General features: G+C 35.2%; 2 protein-coding genes and 1 pseudogene across 3 annotated transcripts; all 3 read left to right on the top strand.

The window, feature by feature from the left end:
• Positions 1-8: 8 nt before the first annotated feature.
• On the top strand, positions 9-9,056 carry LOC107593764 (uncharacterized). 2 transcript variants are annotated; one of them, XM_016283633.1, is made up of 6 exons: positions 9-930; positions 1,320-1,367; positions 7,146-7,511; positions 7,586-7,718; positions 7,876-7,924; positions 8,546-9,056. In XM_016283633.1, the coding sequence occupies exons 1-6, from the start codon at positions 849-851 to the stop codon at positions 8,786-8,788; spliced, it is 921 nt and encodes a 306-aa protein (XP_016139119.1). In that variant the 5' UTR covers positions 9-848; the 3' UTR covers positions 8,789-9,056. The 2 variants fall into 2 exon arrangements, with proteins under 2 accessions (XP_016139119.1, XP_016139128.1); XM_016283642.1 differs by lacking the exons at positions 9-930; positions 1,320-1,367 and adding an exon at positions 5,695-6,085.
• A 3,499-nt stretch (positions 9,057-12,555) lies between these two features.
• LOC107593774 (histidine N-acetyltransferase-like) lies at positions 12,556-15,912 on the top strand (annotated as a pseudogene).
• On the top strand, positions 15,805-18,337 carry LOC107594338 (histidine N-acetyltransferase-like). The gene is made up of 3 exons (XM_016284353.1): positions 15,805-15,815; positions 16,798-16,855; positions 17,384-18,337. The coding sequence occupies exons 1-3, from the start codon at positions 15,805-15,807 to the stop codon at positions 17,954-17,956; spliced, it is 642 nt and encodes a 213-aa protein (XP_016139839.1). The 3' UTR covers positions 17,957-18,337.
• The last annotated feature ends 2,352 nt before the right edge of the window (positions 18,338-20,689 follow it).

The following is a 20,689-nucleotide window of genomic DNA, read 5'->3' as shown; positions in this document are numbered from 1 at the left end:
TTAAATGTTGTTATAGTTCATTAAAAATAATTTAGTTTATAATTTAATTGAGACATCACTATGTAGTGATTTTGTTACATCATATACATATGATTCAGAAGATACATGATCTTAAGGAAATTCCTCCAAATCCGGTGCTTCAATTACAAAAAAAAAAAAAAGGGAGAGAAAAAAAGAAGAAAATCTTTAGCTGACTTAGTGTGATTCACCCATGGAATATGGAAAATGAATTAGGACAATTGGAAACCTTAGCAAAACAAGAGACAACTGCTCATCTCTATGAAGAGTTTTTGAATTTTTTGAACCGACATTTTGAAGTTAAAAGACAGACACAATCTGTCAGTGGAAAAGAATGGAGGAAATCAACATAATGAAGAAGATACAGGACACATCGTCTCCTTCTGATGGCCTGAAGTGAAGAAAGTAAAGCGAAATATAACCAAGATGGATAAAGAAGAACAGAAAAAGCCTTTAGACATCTTTATAACCATATTTAATTCCTTTGCCCCAAACCCAGATTTCACGTCGCTTTTTCACTGAAGCACTGTGTCAGAATGAGAGAGAGACACAGTCCACACGAGCAAATGCATCATTCTTTGTTTCTTAAATGGTTACATTTCTGGTACTAATTAGGAGGTTCAATGGAACAAAAGTTCAATTAGTTTAATAGGAAACATATATATTGAAATATAACTTAAAGTTGAAGAACTCACGGAGTCCACTCACAATTTGTCATACAGATTTTAATCTAAATCTGTATCCACTAAACTAAAACCAAGAATTGTATTCTTTTTACTAATTATGTGTTTGGTTTGACTTCATTTGGTGGACTTATTTTGTGCCCTTGTATGAACTCTCAATATCCACTGACGAAAAGGAGGCCTCCTCTCCTCCTTCATTTGGACAGCTGCATGTGGGACTTGTATTGCGGTCAGTATTTATAAATGGTAAACAGGCTGTCTTTTTTTGATTGATCTGAAAGTCAAGGCATTTTACAGATTATTAACTCTAATTCTAATGACAGTTTATTTTATTTGTGTAGGTGTATATATATAAATGTATATGTTTGTTTGGAAGGGGCATGCTTTGAAAAGGGACTCTTTGTTCAAATTCTTTCATGGCTGAAATCTCAAAATCCTTCATGTCTGCCATGTGCTTTCAGAGGAAATCAGTTTAAAAATAGATAGTTGTGAAGCGCAAGGAAAATGAATGCTTCAGGTTCCCATGATAATTACATTTTCTCAAATTAAAACAATGTCTGTTAGAGTCAAGCGTCCCTGATATGCTATTATTAATTTGTCTTTTTCTCCTCTCTAAAGCACTCATCAAAATGAGACATGATGGATTAAAGACCCAAAAAGTGTATGGTATGTGTTTATGTTGTACATAGCGCAGTGCATTTAGATTGAAGTCTTATTCACTCACTAGCCTCTATATTTAGCTGTTACATTTGGTAATCCAGTAATCATTTAAGAATATTTCTCTTTTATTTATTGTTCCTATCTTTCAGCTCCACCTTTTAGCACTTTGGATGTTAAAATGGCCTTTCTGAGTATTTGTGAATTGTGCAGGAGGTTGTAACTCTATATTTTACACAGGTCCTAGTGCCAGGGCCACGAGACTATAAACGATTAGAGGCATGTGACCACCTGATGGTGAAGAGATGTAAAGGATACGTTACCCCTTGTTTCGCTGGCACACGAGGACTGAACTTTAAACCCATTTCTTTCAATTATGAAGTGGCTTTTCACTTTCTTTTTCTGGAATGGAAAAATATGCTAGGGGCTATGCTAGCAGTAGGTGGAGAGGACGTGATCCAGATCAAGTTACGGCTCTAAAAATGAGTAAACATTCATTTTGTATTGTAAAGATGACAACAGTTAGACTTGGAATTATTTAGAGCACTGTACATGTGACCAAAAAGGGAAATCGTCTTTAGCAAGAGAGGCCTTGTATTCGTAATTAGCAGCAACCCACTGTTTAGGAAGACAACATAGATAGACGAACCTAGACCAGGATATCTGTGTTTCCCATGCTCTGGTTTATTATTATTACCTTGAGTGCTAAGTCATATAAAAGCAAATATATACTCAGACACTTGTTATCTTGTGTGACTTTGGGCTAGTTAAAGTTTCAGGGCTCTGAGTAAGTGAAACTGGATCTCGAGAGTGTCATCTTGCATAGAACAAGGGTTCGCCCCAGACTCCCTTTACCTTCCACCTGATCCCCGTCAGCTTGACACATGGAAAGATTGAGCAGGAGAGGTTCAAATAAGAAGGCTGGGTTCCAGCCTTGTCATATGCCACGCTGCTCAGTACCTATTCCTGATTTTTATGTTGTTTATTTCACGATGGCATCTTTTGTTTTTCATTTTCGTGACTGCTTTGTAATGCTTATGAAGGGCTTTATGTGTATTAGAATCAGCTGTGTATTGTGTTTTGTGAACGAGGGGAAAACCACCAGGGAGATTTATTTTTATTTTTATTCCAAGTCACTATCCGAACGTTAAAAAACTTAACTGAAATCCTTATCCAGGTGATATCAGTTGAATTGCTGATTTGCACTATCAGAGCTTCAATTCTGCTTTTCCCTTTGTTTTTTCCATAGAAAAAACATATACTGTGTCTATACACGGATGCTTCTGAAATGGCTAAATCACACAGGTATTTTCACCTGTGGTGCACTAAGATATTTTGTTACATTTAATCTCCAAATCTAATGCAGTATTTGGAGGTAAAATGCAACTAGATCCCAATGCAAATGGTATTTTATCTCACACCATGTCAGAATCCTCCAAATCCGATTGAATTAACCATTCATCTAGCTGTTCTGATGTGGGTACGGAAAGTATTCAGACCCCCTTAAATTTTTCACTCTGTTATATTGCAGCCATTTGCTAAAATCATTTAAGTTAATTTTTTTTCCTCATTAATGTACACACAGCACCCCATATTGACAGAAAAACACAGAATTGTTGACATTTTTGCAGATTTATTAAAAAAGAAAAACTGAAATATCACATGGTCCTAAGTATTCAGACCCTTTGCTCAGTATTTAGTAGTTTGTTATTTTAGCTGTAGTTTGTTATTTTAGCTGTGTGCTTAGGGTCATTGTCTTGTTGGAAGGTAAACCTTCGGCCCAGTCTGAGGTCCTGAGCACTCTGGAGAAGGTTTTCGTCCAGGATATCCCTGTACTTGGCCGCATTCATCTTTCCCTTGATTGCAACCAGTCGTCCTGTCCCTGCAGCTGAAAAACACCCCCACAGCATGATGCTGCCACCACCATGCTTCACTGTTGGGACTGTATTGGACAGGTGATGAGCAGTGCCTGGTTTTCTTCACACATACCGCTTAGAATTAAGGCCAAAAAGTTCTCATCAGACCAGAGAATCTTATTTCTCACCATCTTGGAGTCCTTCAGGTGTTTTTTCATGTGTCTTGCACTGAGGAGAGGCTTCCGTCGGTCCACTCTGCCATAAATCCCCGACTGGTGGAGGGCTGCAGTGATGGTTGACTTTCTACAACTTTTTCCCATCTCCTGACTGCATCTCTGGAGCTCAGCCACAGTGATCTTTGGGTTCTTCTTTACCTCTCTCACCAAGGCTTTTCTCCCCCGATAGCTCAGTTTGGCCGGACGGCCAGCTCTAGGAAGGGTTCTGGTCGTCCCAAATGTCTTCCATTTAAGGATTATGGAGGCCACTGTGCTCTTAGGAACCTTATGTGCAGCAGAATTTTTTTTGTAACCTTGGCCAGATCTGTGCCTTGCCACAATTCTGTCTCTGAGCTCTTCAGGCAGTTCCTTTGACCTCATGATTCTCATTTGCTCTGACATGCACTGTGAGCTGTAAGGTCTTATATAGACAGGTGTGTGGCTTTGCTAATCAAGTCCAATCAGTATAATCACACACAGCTGGACTCAAATGAAGGTGTGGAACCATCTCAAGGATGATCAGAAGAAATGGACAGCACCTGAGTTAAATATATGAGTGTCACAGCAAAGGGTCTGAATACTTAGGACCATGTGATATTTCAGTTTTTCTTTTTTAATAAATCTGCAAAAATGTCAACAATTCTGTGTTTTTCTGTCAATATGGGGTGCTGTGTGTACATTAATGAGGAAAAAAATTAACTTAAATGATTTTAGCAAATGGCTGCAATATAACAAAGAGTGAAAAATTTAAGGGGGTCTGAATACTTTCCGTACCCACTGTATGTAGATATTCCAAAGCACAGTGGGGATCTTCATAAAACATCAATGTGGGTTGCTGTAACAGTCATGTTCATTTAGTGGATCATGCTATATATATATATATAATCTTTTTTTTTTTGTAATCAGAATAGGAGCATGGGCCTATCTGCGTAATGTTTTTAAATTCAAGGATATTTTTCGTGGTGTGCTTCTTACTTTATAGACGTAATAAAGTTTCTGCTTAATGACCATTGTCTGAAAAACCCACACTGTACCTGTCTGAAACCGCTGATGGACATATTTACCACTATCAGCAAAACAGGGACCATGATTTCTACAGACCTCAAGAAGGTGGTGGTTTGAATGTTCACGTCATCCATTCTCTTGATGCAGCAGTGGCTGTTGAGTTTGTTTTCACTCAAGTCTTCCCATTAGCCCTAGATACAAACTGGGTGTCATGTTTTGTGTGTTTGTGCAGAATATTTGAAAATAACCTATGATGGGAAACTAATGCTTATAAATGAGATTTCAAAAAAAATAAATAAAAAAAAGAACTCCTGGCCAACTGTCAATCAAGAGGGTTAACACAGTTTCAATGCTATAAAGGCATTTTGATTACATAAATTGTTTTCCTTTTTTTATTACCCAATATGACAGCTTTTTCTCAAGCAGTGATGTGACAACTAATGGAAAATATTTTAATATTTTATTACCTTTGTCTGTTCATTTTTTCAGAGATTGTGAGAGATGCAGAACTATTTTAAATACAGTCATTTTTGAAAAACCTTATAATCCATGAGATGTTTTTGAAAGCAAACCATACATCAATGGAAAGCTTATTTGTTCAGCTTTCAGATTATATATAAAGCTCAATTTCGAAAAATTTACCGTTATGATTGGTTTTGTGGTCAACAAGGCCTAATCAATCATATTCAAAAAGAAATACAAAACCTGTGCTAACTAAAAGAAAACATTACGTTGACAAAAAATCCAAGATTTGGTGATGATAAAGCATAATGAGAGATTTACAAACAAATTTTAAAAGCCCAGTTAATTTTGACCAGGAACATCAAAGTAGCTAAAGGATTTTCAGCGAAGCACAAGAGTAAATGATAATACTAAGTGATATTAAGGAACCTCTTTATGGTTTGGTGTTAATGTAGGGGTACTGTCAGTCTTACAAATGGGGCTGTGGGGATCGTAAGACAAAATATGGTTGGCAAGCACTGCACTACACTCTTAAAAATAAAGGTGCTTCAAAAGGTTCTTCAAGCGATGCCATAGAAGAACCATTTTTGGTTCCACAAAGAACCATTCAGTAAAAGGTTTTTTAAAGAACCATCTCTTTCTTACCTTTTTGTAATCTGAAGAAACTTTTTTCACCACAAAGACCCTTTTGTCAAACAGAAAGGTTCTTCAGATGTTAAAGGTTCTTTATGGAACCATTTAGACAAAAACGTTCTTCTATTGCATCGTGAAGAACCTTTAATTTTAAGAGTGTAGAATGACAACACAGCCCTAGCTTGAAGTTTGTGTGTGTGTGCGTCTGGTCATCTCAGTTGTCGCCTTGTAGTAAAATTCTTTAACCTCCTGGCTTAGCAATATATCACTTACAGTTGAAGTAAGGCATCATTACATTATGAATTAAAGCTCCTCTCGGAATAAAAGGCGATGCATTTTCCATTAACATATTTGCTGGATGTTTCCACTGATTTGGCCAGCCCTTGCAGTTTCCATTAAATTATTCCATATTCTAGCGTGAACTCAGTACAACAACACAAAAAAGAAAAAAACAGACAGGAAACAGGCGGAAGAGAAAGCCTATGTTGGTTTAGCTCGACAATCATGAGCAGCAACTTTCTTTGCGCTCTTCTCATCCTTGCCTTCCTGGAATCAGGTAAGTGTATATTGTGTGAAATAACTAAAAAACATTTTCATATTTGTGCATTTAAAAAAGGCACATGGACAACCAAAAAGTCTGTGGTTATTAGTTCGAGCAGACAATGCGAAAAAATTGTATGCATTTTGAAAAAGAACAGTTAAAGCCATGGAATGACAAAAATGATTCTATGGTAAATGAAGACATCATGTATCAAAGTGTTTTCAAAAAGTGATAGCAAGCAAATGCTCACAAAAGCATAAACCAACGCCTTCACATGCACTGCTGACTGCTGTCTGACTAACTGCATTTTCACTGATAACATCTTACATAAACAAATGATTGATCACTTGCTTATGATATTACTTAACATAGTATTATACCTTTTCATTAATGGGTTGCTTTTGTAGCATATTTTATTTTTATCCTGTGATTCACTTTTAGACTTTACTTTTAAAATTCACATTGATTCATTTATTATGATCTGACAATTGATTTTGCACTGATATTTTTGTCAAAGATTAACAACACTGTACAAAACAACTTAGATTTGTCTAAATTGTAAATAAAACGTGCAGATTATTAGAGTATATTTTACAAGAAAATACTATTTCAGTTTTTCAAATCAGCTCCAATGCAATTACTTACTGTTTCTTTGTAATTTTACTGTTTCTTTGTTTGTAAAAATTTTCTTCACCATTTTTTTAAACCTGTAGAGCGAGTTTAATTTTTTGCTTCTTAACACAGCTTGTATTGAATTGTAGTTTCAGCATGCGTCATTAGCTGCTCTCTCTAAAGCATCTTTGAGGGCAGTAAATAGCGGCAACCACTTCTGAGAATAAATATAAAACAAAAGGTTCCATAATAACTTCAGATGTTTAAAGAAGGCAATACATTATTCTTTTCAGTAAATAACAAGTTTATATTCATAAAGATTTACTGGTAATAAAATTTTTTTTGTCAGTAACAACACTAAACAAACTTTCTACTAAGCATTCATAATTCAATATTTTTAGGATTATGTCTCAGTGATCCTTGTAATATCTCTGTCAATGTTTTCATTTGTGTTCTTTAACAGGCAAATCAAAGAGTGGTGTATCTATCAGTCACAGTCGAGATGGATATGGCCAGAACATTACCTGTGTCCTCTCAGGGGACGAAAATATGACACAAATCAATTGGGAGATGCTAAGAGGCCCGAATCGCACCAAACTGGGCACGTTTCACCCACATTTTGGAATTTACGTAGTGCAAGAATATAAGCCTAAAGTGAAGATCCAGAACAAACGGACTCCTTATCCATCATCATCCCTTCTCATTAAAGTAGTATCAAATGAGAGCGTGCAAATCTGTTGTGCGTTCATAACATTTCCTTCGGGTAAACTTGAGCAGTGCACTGATATCAGTAAGAAAGATGTCAGTATCAACACGTCTATGATAAAAGGTAAAACTTACACATGTAGTCCTATACATACCTTGCCATTCCTTTGGGACTCACTTGGTGATTTTTTTTTTTAGATTTTACATATGTGGAACAAGAACCAAGGCTGGGATTATTTGGACGTTTGGGTGCAATGACTATTGGAACTATTCTTTCCCTTTTTATCCTGACCATCCTATTCTACTTATGCAGAAAAAACAGCTGTAGAAGGTAGAGGTCACATCTTACATATATTTTTACACAAAACAATAAAAGACTAATATTTCTATACTTATATATTTAAGACCAAAATCCTGTATATTAAACACTTTAAAACTTATTTACAAAACAATCCAAGATTAAAATCATGGGAAATTTGACCTTGCAGGAGGAAGTCCTTTGAAATACGAACATACTTGACAGACTTACCGGCTGAGGTAAGACTTTATAGCTATACAGAATACATTTTAATAAATGATACATTTTTAAAAATCTAATGAATAAATTCAACGAGTTAACGTTTCTGTCATTAAGATGAGTAAGGTTAATAATGAACTATTCTTCTAAATAGCAATTCTGACATGGAAATTTGAAGGGCTCATTCCACACCATTCTATAATTATAAATGCTAAATGTGACTATTTACAAAAAGCATCAACATCAGTTACAGCTGAAATGGAAACTGCAGTGTAAAAGTGTGATAAGTGCGGTATAGTGAATCTTTAACTGTGCCATTTCCTTTCAATCTCAAATGCACTTTAATATAGTAAGTGATTGCATTTAAGGTATCAGTTTCCTGTTATTTTCTAAAGACTGTGTGTGGTTGTGGTTAAAGTTTGAGTGCTGCCAATTCTCATGACCCTTGTTTGCGGCAACATTATGAAATAGACAGTATATATTGTTTTAACATATTTTAATAATGATAATAAAACCATTGTTAAAAATATTACAAATATATATATATTTTTTTATTTTTATTGTTTGTTCGTATACAGTTTATATGGCATATTTTAATAACAATAATAAAATCATCCTAAACTGTAAATCCCTCATTATAGACATTTGCTGAAGAATCAGTTGATGTACCAACTTCTCAAAGTTCTCCAAATGGCTTTGACCCCTCAAAACTTTATGCCAAGATCAAAAAAGACCTTTTCTATGGCCGGCTGTGGAAGTCTTACCAAGGCCAACCCAAATCATGGACACAAGGTACCATGACTGATCAAGGACATGTTTATCACTTATTATTACAGCAGAGAAATGTGGAGGGCAGCCCTTTGAGGCCAGATACAACAGAATGATTACATTTCAGTAGTTTATAGTTTCCAGTCTTTCCAGTGCGATTGAGAGGAATCTCGTCATTTTTGTGTAATGTAAACTAGCTTGAAGCAGATTGCAATGCATTATGTAAAGAAAAGAATGCATTAATAGTTTGAACTAATATTAAAAGAAATTAATTCATATTTTGTTTTCAGGTTAAGATAAATGTTTCTAACACTGAATAAATGTATAAATAAACGTTAATGTGAGAATCTAACAGACATGCAAGTCTTTTGTCATGAGTCAAGTCTTTCAAGGCCAAATCTCAAATAATGTTGAATAATTTCTATATGCTGCAAGTTAGTTTTATGAACTTTGTCAATTCATTTAGATTTATAATTTCTAAGTATCTCCTTGTTCATCAAAGCATGCTTATCTAAAACTATATGACGTTTTGCTTAAATAAATTGATCATTTTACCATTTCAACCATGCATTTATGGTATATTCAATTGTTTCAATTTCCAAGTTGGCAAAAGAAAGAGCTTTTCTAGGATCTAGCTTAGGGTGACCATACGTGCCATTTTCCCAGGACGCGTCCTGGCCATGATTTCTATATTGCCTAAAATATCTAGGTTTTGGCTTTGTTTGCGTGTGCAGACCGATCGGTGCATGACATCAAAGTACCATACAGACGGTTATGCTTTCGCAACGCTCTCAAGGTACTTTGATGTCAAACACTGATCGGTCTGAGCCGCACTGCGTTTAAGTCGACCATACCTAATATGTACGCGTAATTGCATCGCTTTGACCGTAGATCCCACCTTCTCACACGCCATGATTGGTCCAATATGTACAATCCTTGCATGTTATTGGTCAAACTACTTTTCGATCATTACCTTCAGCAAGCATGAAAACAAAGCCAAAACAAATCCTGGCCAGGACGCGTCCTGGGAAAATGGCACGTATGGTCACCCTAATGTAGCTAGCATATACTCCTTTTAGACATGCCTTTTCTTCATCGAGGCCTATTAGACAAAACTGCAATGTCACCTTCCACCCGCTTGGTGGGGCCACGATACTGTTTTTGAGAAGGAAATCTTCTTGGAAATGGATTCGTGTCGTATTTCAAAGGCAAATGTGTTTATTATTTAAATTATTTTTTAATGTTCTCGAAACGTCTCATAGATTGCTGTGCCCACTATATCGAGCTTCACTCTAATATGTTTAGATAATTACTGACATACGATTAAAGTTGCCATGCTTTACTTGTTAGCTAACCAAAAGAAAGATGTTCAGTCTGTGTAAAGGCTGGACATGTGAAACAGTTTTAAAAGCCTGCAAGAGTTTAAAGTCAAGGTTCGACTACTACAAAGGCGGTATTGAGATTATGTACAGGAGCAATAAAAACTACACCAATTACAGCACTACAGGTTGAAATGGGGGAAATGTAATTAGAAATGAGAAGGGTACAGTTATCAGTCAATTATCGGGTTAATCTACAAGGCCATAGTCAAGAGCATCCAACACTAGATACTTTAAAGCCCTGTTGGGAAAAAGAAAGGAGGAAAATTAAAAGCTTTGCATGGACAGTGACACAGAAACAGAACTTGAAGTTAATCAGTTAAATGTTATTCCAGCTGTACCGCTAACAGTAATAAAACCGTGGTTACTTTCAGATGCTACAGTAGATTTTACATTGTTAGAACAGAAAAACAAGGTTAAGGAATGTAATTTATATAATGTGCAGACATATATTAATGAGTACTACAGCTGTGTTCAGATCTACACAGATGCTTCAAAGAGTTTAGACAATAAGGTAGGAGTAGCATTTACTGTTCCAGAATTTCATGAGTAAGGAAAAGGATCATGAGTTATCTGTTTATACAGGGGAAATGATTGCACTATTATTAGCAATACAGTGGATAGAAGAGATAAGACCTTTGAAATCAGTTATTCGTTCAGATTCATGTTCATCATTGGCTAGTAGAGTACAGCTAGTATTGTACAGTACATTACAGTACAGTCACTCGGAAAGTAGACCAGACATTTTAATTGAAATAATGCAAACGTTATATAGAATTCAAATGATGGGGATTACAGTAGTAATTGTATGGGTGCCGGCGCATATCCAAGGAAATGAAATTGCAGATAAAGAAGCAAAAGAAGCAGTTAAAAACAACGACATTAACTTAATTGTTAATCTAAGTAAGAATGAAATCAAGAAAAGACTGAAGGAAAGGTGGCAAAAACAATGGGATAAGGAGAAAAAAGGTCGGTGGTTTTACAGAATTCAAAGGAAAGTGGGAGAGATGAGAAGTGCAGGGAAAAACAGGAGAGATGAGATAGTAATATCAAGGATGAGATTTGGACACACGGGTATACATGATACGGGAAGGTGTGAATTTTGTGGACAAGAAGAAACAGGAACATGTCATACTGTACTGTCAGAAATACGAGACTGAAAGAAGGATTCTAATGCAAAATTTAGAAAAAATAAAATTGCAATTTACACTGAGATATTACAAAATAACTCAAGGAATGAATGCCATTGTTTTATTTTTCATTACCTCAAAATAACTAATTTGTGGGAGAGAATATAAAAAAATGACAACACAGGGGGAAAGTAAGTCATTTTGATCCACACTCCATACCAGTTGGTGGCGGAAATACACAATTTTGTTGTTTGTTAACCGCCAATAAAATTTCAAGAAGAAGAGGAAGAACGTCCATGTTCGGCCGAGTGGAAGCTGGTCACATCCTGACTGTGGTGGTCTGGAATTCAGCGTCAAAATCACATGACTGTCGATACCGCACACGATAAGTCCTGCAGACTCAAACAGCACAATCTTCTGCACAGTTTTTAGTAAAAAAAAAAAAAGTTATTTTAGGCCAGTGTTGCTTGTAAACTTATTTTAGCCAAGCTTTGCTTATATTGTTTATTTTTTTTATTTTTTATTTTTTATTCAAGGAACAATAACACACAATAAAACAACATTAAAATAAGAAAAGAAAAAGATAGAAGGACAAATTACAACAAACAAAAAACAATTGCCAGGGGGAGGAAAGAATAAAACTTCAAAACAAAAATACAAGATATACATACATACATACACTTGCTTATATTGTGTTTTTGAAAGTATGAAATCACATGACTGTCGATACCGCACACGATAAGTCCTGCAGACTCAAACAGCACAATCTTCTGCACAGTTTTTAGTAAAAAAAAAAAAAGTTATTTTAGGCCAGTGTTGCTTGTAAACTTATTTTAGCCAAGCTTTGCTTATATTGTTTATTTATTTATTTTTTTTTATTTTTATTCAAGGAACAATAACACACAATAAAACAACATTAAAATAAGAAAAGAAAAAGATAGAAGGACAAATTACAACAAACAAAAAACAATTGCCAGGGGGAGGAAAGAATAAAACTTCAAAACAAAAATACAAGATATACATACATACATACACTTGCTTATATTGTGTTTTTGAAAGTATGACTGTAGATGCATTTCAGCAGTCAAGTTATTAAGTGGTTAACGTGACCAGACCACATGATCATAGCAAGACCACTTTTTTTCCTCTTAGTAGACTGTCATCCAGACTAAAATTATATTAAGTTTTTGTTGATAGATAATGCTATCCACAGTACTATCATTAAATGGTCTCATAAATTGTTACTACATAGGCTAAGTAGATTACTATTTGCTTTTGTTTGCAATATTTAATCATTTCAATCAATTAAAATTTTTTAAAATATAATATTATGTATTTTTATGTTTTTATATATAATATAATGTTGTTGTTTTAATCAGATTTTTGTTTTTGGAACTAGACACAAAAAACTTTTACAATCCACAGTTAACCTGTGCAGAAGTAACAATGGATTCACATTGTGTTGGTGAAATTGATGGACAAACCAGAGGATTACGATGACGTGATGGCCATATCACAAGACATATATGGTGGAAACGATTACCTTCCTCATCGCTATCACTCCTGGATGACTGAGCCAGGAAGAGTGGTTATTATAGCACGGAGAGGTAGGAACCTGGTAAGAGATACAAGAGTGAAAAGGTTTGACAGATCTCATGTGTTTTCTGATTTTTGTTTTAAACTCATCCAGAAGCTATGAGGAAATATGAATAGTCTTTGTTTAACTGCAAGATTGTGTTACATTTATTTTTCAGTGCTATCTTGATTTTAGCAAGTAGACACACACTTTGTCATAAACATATTATATTATATAGGATGTTTAAGAAATTAACAATAATGCTTGTTTATTTGGTAATATAAACTTGCATGCTATCGAGGCACATGTAAAACATTTGAAATGTTAATATTACATTAACATTTCACATCTTCATGTTTTATAATTAATGGGCTACTCAAATCACTAACTCTTATGATAAGAAAAAGTTAATTGGTAAAATAAGTTATGATGTGTCTATTGAGAAATGCCATGCTTGCAGTTCTCAGAAAGACAACATTTTAACTTGGCTGAAACGAACCACATCAATGAGTGTATTCTCTGCTGTGCACATAATTGATTGACTCATGAGTCATGACCCATATACTTGAATGCAGTATCTGACATTTATACCACTGGACAGTTTCGCTCTTCATATACTCGCAGTCTAGGGTGGTAAATAAGACCAGCATCATTGTAATTGTTTGTTACTATCATTTCACTAGTATTATATTGTACTGTTGCACACTAGTGAACCCCTACTGGCTGCCCTAAAGCACCATTAAGCTACTAGGGGCACTTTTGCACATTGGCTTTTGTAACTTAACTAGCATATTGAATATTAAGAAAAACAGACCACTTTTACTCTTATTGTTAACTAACAGTACTTCATAAATAGTATTTTAATATACTATTAATCTCAAAGATGAAGGACAATTGATTCCTCATGATTTTATATATGAGGCAATGTTTTTAGTCAGTTACTCCTACAGCTTCCAGACAATATGCTATGCTGCTTGATGTTGCAAACTGGTATTTGTTGTCATATTATTTCAATTTGCTATCGCAATCATAAACACATTAGTATTTTACTATTTTGCAATAATTATTCCTGTGTGCCTTTAGGTGGCTCTGGAGTCAGGCTTGGTTGTTGATGGAGGTGAAACTGTAATAGTTGAGGGATTAAGAGTGTGTCCAAAGGAAAGGGGCTGTGGTCTGGCTGGAGTGATCCAGAGATTTGTTGATGGCTACATAAAGAAGGTCTACCCTAATGTGAAGACCAAGCATCTTACCAGAGGAGATGACCCAGGGCCCGAAAAACTGCACAAGTTCACACTTCTGGCCAGACGGGTGAGTTAAAACTCGAAAAGTGAGTTCTATACATGAACATTATTTAATGTATTATGAAACAAACATCAATTAACAATAAACAATAGTATATTTATAAATGACCACTACCCTAAATAAATAACTTTTTTCATTGTTAGGTCATGATACCCAATTTATAAACAAATGCAAGCAAATCGAATCTTATTGCAAAATATTAAATACATAAAATGGAAAACGTGTTGTAGCAATAATACTTTCATCATATTTTTCTTTTAATATGTTCTAAATAAGCTGCAAAAGAAAGTTTAGTCTTCAATATTCATTTAAAAATGTTTGGAAATCAAAATACTGTGTAATCTGCATTTTGTATCTCTTCTTACTTTATATTGTTATTTTTGATAGTTGTTTTAAATTAATTATGCACTCCATTAATGTTTATTCTTTTTTCTTGACTCCTTCTCACTACCCTTTGATCCATACCACTAATAGTAATAGTAATGCCACTAATATTAACAGTAATATTTATCTCAGTTTTCTCTTTCTGTCCAGGCCGTTCTCTCTCTACGGGGGGATTCTGAAGGTTTTGATAGCTTTGTCTCAAGTCTGAAGGAAAAACTGGTTGTGTCAGATGAGTCCAACAGCAGCCGTTCTTTAGTGCCAGTAAAGGACTTGGATGCTCTTAAGGCCTTTCTATTTGATTCCGATTTGTCATCCAGACTTCAGCTTCCAGGGGGCGCTATTATCCAGGACTGGCAGCCCTTGAAACTCATGGAGAGTAACCTTGACATCTTGGCAAGGCGAAACCTAACATGGATTGTAGATGGTCACTACCCTTTGATCCATACCACTAATAGTAATAGTAATGCCACTAATATTAACAGTAATATTTATCTCAGTTTTCTCTTTCTGTCCAGGCCGTTCTCTCTCTACGGGGGGATTCTGAAGGTTTTGATAGCTTTGTCTCAAGTCTGAAGGAAAAACTGGTTGTGTCAGATGAGTCCAACAGCAGCCGTTCTTTAGTGCCAGTAAAGGACTTGGATGCTCTTAAGGCCTTTCTATTTGATTCCGATTTGTCATCCAGACTTCAGCTTCCAGGGGGCGCTATCATCCAGGACTGGCAGCCCTTGAAACTCATGGAGAGTAACCTTGACATCTTGGCAAGGCGAAACCTAACATGGATTGTAGATGGCTCCGGTGGTAAACCCCTGTTCATGAGCTTCCATACATCTCCCGATCCTATTCCGTATAACGGAGGGTCTCTACGCTTTAATATCGACCTGTATGGGACGGAGACTTCTTTAGCAAAGAAGTCACTAACAACTCACCTGAACAGTGTGAAAAGTGAGATTCAAGGCTTGGTTTTGGTTTATATTTATATGCATCAGACTCTATCAAAAGATTTAAAGCGGTTCTGTGAGGGCCATGACACAGTGAAGCAGTTCCAGAATTTCTGGGAGCAGCTGTTTTTGGAAAAAGAGCTATACTGACATCTAAAGAGGATAGAGAGGACAAAAAGATGCCAGCGATAAAGAAAGATTACATTTTTGGGTGATTGAAGTTGTATTAGCCAAAAATTGAGTTGTCAACTTTGCTTAAACTATTGTTCAACAAATTAAATCGGTTTAAGATACTGTACAACAATATTGTAGCACTTTTGTCATTTGTGTCTGAGTGAAACAAGGCACAGTGAAACAAACTCTGTGAACTCATTACTTAACAGATGTTGATGTCAGAAACATGAAGCATGTATTTGTTCCTCCATGCCTCATGAGTACAGGATGATTTATGAATAGAAAGTTTGAAATGAAAAGCACTTTAAACTGATTGTTTTAAGAATTTAATGTTTAATAAAATAAATTAAAAGGATGGCTTTTTTTATCAATGCTGAAAACAGTTGTGTTGGTTAATATATTTGTAGAAACAGTGCGCCATAAAAATTTTTTAAAAAATGCTCCTGCAATTAGTTATAACAACATACAATTTATTGATGACTTTAATATCAAACTTAACAAAACTAAAGGTAATGAAACCTCAATTAACAACAATTAATTGTAATCAAGCACGAAGACTATTTTTTTTAAAGTTAAAACAATGCATTACTTATTCTAATGTTGAATTTTATTTTGTGATAGTCACATTTGATTGAATTTGAATTGAATTAATTTCTTAAACTGACCACAAACTTGGTAGTGTATGTGTGTATATATATATTTATATATATATTAGGGCTGGTAAGCGATTAACATTTTAAATCTAATTAATTACATGATGTGGCGATTAATTAATCGCAAATGAATCACACATCAAATTTGGCTGAGAAATTACTCCCAAAAGATAATTTAAAGTCATTGTTGTGTAAGGCATCAAAAAGACATTACAAAAAGTAACTTCATCAAGAAATAATAATGTTAAATAAAATAAGTTTGATAATTTATTACATATACTCTTTTGGACCATGAGGGTGAGTAAATGATGACACAATTGTTTTTTTTTGGGTGGATGAACTATACCTTTAATAATTCATTTTATTATTATTACTATGGAAATATGAAATTATTTCTTTAATGAAATGATACTCTAAATAATAAACTAAAATTGCCAGTAGGTGGTATTTATTCATTTGATTCGTTCAAATGACTGATTCATTCAGGAGTGAAGTAAACGGTTCTTTATGAATGGTCCATTGACTCATTGGGCTTGTTCGACTTGAAGCGGATCATCACCATCAGACCGATCGGTGTGTGACATCAAAGTACCGCAGATGACCCAGGGCCCGAAAAACTGCACAAGTTCACACTTCTGGCCAGACGGGTGAGTTAAAACTCGAAAAGTGAGTTCTATACATGAACATTATTTAATGTATTATGAAACAAACATCAATTAACAATAAACAATAGTATATTTATAAATGACCACTACCCTAAATAAATAACTTTTTTCATTGTTAGGTCATGATACCCAATTTATAAACAAATGCAAGCAAATCGAATCTTATTGCAAAATATTAAATACATAAAATGGAAAACGTGTTGTAGCAATAATACTTTCATCATATTTTTCTTTTAATATGTTCTAAATAAGCTGCAAAAGAAAGTTTAGTCTTCAATATTCATTTAAAAATGTTTGGAAATCAAAATACTGTGTAATCTGCATTTTGTATCTCTTCTTACTTTATATTGTTATTTTTGATAGTTGTTTTAAATTAATTATGCACTCCATTAATGTTTATTCTTTTTTCTTGACTCCTTCTCACTACCCTTTGATCCATACCACTAATAGTAATAGTAATGCCACTAATATTAACAGTAATATTTATCTCAGTTTTCTCTTTCTGTCCAGGCCGTTCTCTCTCTACGGGGGGATTCTGAAGGTTTTGATAGCTTTGTCTCAAGTCTGAAGGAAAAACTGGTTGTGTCAGATGAGTCCAACAGCAGCCGTTCTTTAGTGCCAGTAAAGGACTTGGATGCTCTTAAGGCCTTTCTATTTGATTCCGATTTGTCATCCAGACTTCAGCTTCCAGGGGGCGCTATTATCCAGGACTGGCAGCCCTTGAAACTCATGGAGAGTAACCTTGACATCTTGGCAAGGCGAAACCTAACATGGATTGTAGATGGTTCCGGTGGTAAACCCCTGTTCATGAGCTTCCATACATCTCCCGATCCTATTCCGTATAACGGAGGGTCTCTACGCTTTAATATCGACCTGTATGGGACGGAGACTTCTTTAGCAAAGAAGTCACTAACAACTCACCTGAACAGTGTGAAAAGTGAGATTCAAGGCTTGGTTTTGGTTTATATTTATATGCATCAGACTCTATCGAAAGATTTAAAGCGGTTCTGTGAGGGCCATGACACAGTGAAGCAGTTCCAGAATTTCTGGGAGCAGCTGTTTTTGGAAAAAGAGCTATACTGACATCTAAAGAGGATAGAGAGGACAAAAAGATGCCAGCGATAAAGAAAGATTACATTTTTGGGTGATTGAAGTTGTATTAGCCAAAAATTGAGTTGTCAACTTTGCTTAAACTATTGTTCAACAAATTAAATCGGTTTAAGATACTGTACAACAATATTGTAGCACTTTTGTCATTTGTGTCTGAGTGAAACAAGGCACAGTGAAACAAACTCTGTGAACTCATTACTTAACAGATGTTGATGTCAGAAACATGAAGCATGTATTTGTTCCTCCATGCCTCATGAGTACAGGATGATTTATGAATAGAAAGTTTGAAATGAAAAGCACTTTAAACTGATTGTTTTAAGAATTTAATGTTTAATAAAATAAATTAAAAGGATGGCTTTTTTTATCAATGCTGAAAACAGTTGTGTTGGTTAATATATTTGTAGAAACAGTGCGCCATAAAAATTTTTTAAAAAATGCTCCTGCAATTAGTTATAACAACATACAATTTATTGATGACTTTAATATCAAACTTAACAAAACTAAAGGTAATGAAACCTCAATTAACAACAATTAATTGTAATCAAGCACGAAGACTATTTTTTTTAAAGTTAAAACAATGCATTACTTATTCTAATGTTGAATTTTATTTTGTGATAGTCACATTTGATTGAATTTGAATTGAATTAATTTCTTAAACTGACCACAAACTTGGTAGTGTATGTGTGTATATATATATTTATATATATATTAGGGCTGGTAAGCGATTAACATTTTAAATCTAATTAATTACATGATGTGGCGATTAATTAATCGCAAATGAATCACACATCAAATTTGGCTGAGAAATTACTCCCAAAAGATAATTTAAAGTCATTGTTGTGTAAGGCATCAAAAAGACATTACAAAAAGTAACTTCATCAAGAAATAATAATGTTAAATAAAATAAGTTTGATAATTTATTACATATACTCTTTTGGACCATGAGGGTGAGTAAATGATGACACAATTGTTTTTTTTTGGGTGGATGAACTATACCTTTAATAATTCATTTTATTATTATTACTATGGAAATATGAAATTATTTCTTTAATGAAATGATACTCTAAATAATAAACTAAAATTGCCAGTAGGTGGTATTTATTCATTTGATTCGTTCAAATGACTGATTCATTCAGGAGTGAAGTAAACGGTTCTTTATGAATGGTCCATTGACTCATTGGGCTTGTTCGACTTGAAGCGGATCATCACCATCAGACCGATCGGTGTGTGACATCAAAGTACCGCAAGAGCTATAGAGAGCAGACGACTCCGTATGGTTTTGGATCGATCTGTGCAGCGCTTAGGTGCACTAATTTGATTGTGATTTGCACTCGTGTGATATTGCACTTATTGCTCGTGGTATATTACTTAACTATATGAGGTAAATATGAGACAAAAGCTCAAACGGGGGCATTTTCCCCCATATCTTGAATATTAGGGACCTTCTAACTATGTTCTCTAGCCTCCAGCAGTTGTTGCCCTGCCTCATATTTGTCATCAATCAGCTGTATGAAATGTCAGATGACCCACGTGGGACTGGGGCGGGGCAAGTGCGTTAAATGCATTAATAATTTTTTAATTGATTAATTAATTAATCTAATTTACGGGTTAAATTACCAGCCCTAATATATATACACATACACACACACAGACACACACACACATATATATATATATATACAGTGGGTACAGAAAGTATTCAGACCCCCTTAAATTTTTCACTCTGTTATATTGCAGCCATTTGCTAAAATCATTTGTTAATTTTTTTTCCTCATTAATGTACACACAGCACCCCATATTGACAGAAAAACACAAAATTGTTGACATTTTTGCAGATTTATTAAAAAAGAAAAACTGAAATATCACATGGTCCTAAGTATTCAGACCCTTTGCTCAGTATTTAGTAGAAGCACCCTTTTGATCTAATACAGCCATGAGTCTTTTTGGGAAAGATGCAACAAGTTTTTCACACCTGGATTTGGGGATCCTCTGCCATTCCTCCTTGCAGATCCTCTCCAGTTCTGTCAGGTTGGATGGTAAACGTTGGTGGACAGCCATTTTTAGGTCTCTCCAGAGATGCTCAATTGGGTTTAAGTCAGGGCTCTGGCTGGGCCATTCAAGAACAGTCACAGAGTTGTTGTGAAGCCACTCCTTCATTATTTTAACTGTGTGCTTAGGGTCATTGTCTTGTTGGAAGGTAAACCTTCGGCCCAGTCTGAGGTCCTGAGCACTCTGGAGAAAGTTTTCGTCCAGGATATCCCTGTACTTGGCCACATTCATCTTTCCCTCGATTGCAACCAGTCGTCCTGTCCCTGCAGCTGAAAAACACCCCCACAGCATGATGCTGCCACCACCATGCTTCACTGTTGGGACTGTATTGGACAGGTGATGAGCAGTGCCTGGTTTTCTCCACACATACCGCTTAGAATTAAGGCCAAAAAGTTATATCTTGGTCTCATCAGACCAGAGAATCTTATTCAGGTGTTTTTTAGCAAACTCCATGCAGGCTTTCATGTGTCTTGCACTGAGGAGAGGCTTCCGTCGGGCCACGATGGTGAGATGGTGAGAAATAAGATTCTCTGGTCGGATGAGGCCAAGATAGAACTTTTTGGCCTTAATTCTAAGCGGGAGAAAACCAGAAAACCAGGCACTGCTCATCACCTGTCCAATACAGTCCCAACAGTGAAGCATGGTGGTGGCAGCATC

This window comes from Sinocyclocheilus grahami, unplaced genomic scaffold, assembly GCF_001515645.1.
Source record: "Sinocyclocheilus grahami isolate Dianchi unplaced genomic scaffold, SAMN03320097.WGS_v1.1 scaffold10.1, whole genome shotgun sequence".
Taxonomy (NCBI): domain Eukaryota; kingdom Metazoa; phylum Chordata; class Actinopteri; order Cypriniformes; family Cyprinidae; genus Sinocyclocheilus; species Sinocyclocheilus grahami.
Note: the sequence above shows the minus strand (reverse complement) of the source record. Positions and strands in the feature narration are given on the sequence as shown.

Bases quoted from the DNA above. Each gene is read 5' to 3' on its own strand.
- LOC107593764 (XM_016283633.1), top strand. From the start codon at position 849: ATGAACTCTCAATATCCACTGACGAAAAGGAGGCCTCCTCTCCTCCTT. The intron at 931-1,319 runs GTCAGTATTTAT...TCCTCTCTAAAG, and splicing joins CATGTGGGACTTGTATTGCG to CACTCATCAAAATGAGACAT. The intron at 7,719-7,875 runs GTAGAGGTCACA...TTGACCTTGCAG, and splicing joins AGAAAAAACAGCTGTAGAAG to GAGGAAGTCCTTTGAAATAC.
- LOC107594338 (XM_016284353.1), top strand. The intron at 16,856-17,383 runs GTGAGTTAAAAC...CTTTCTGTCCAG, and splicing joins TCACACTTCTGGCCAGACGG to GCCGTTCTCTCTCTACGGGG.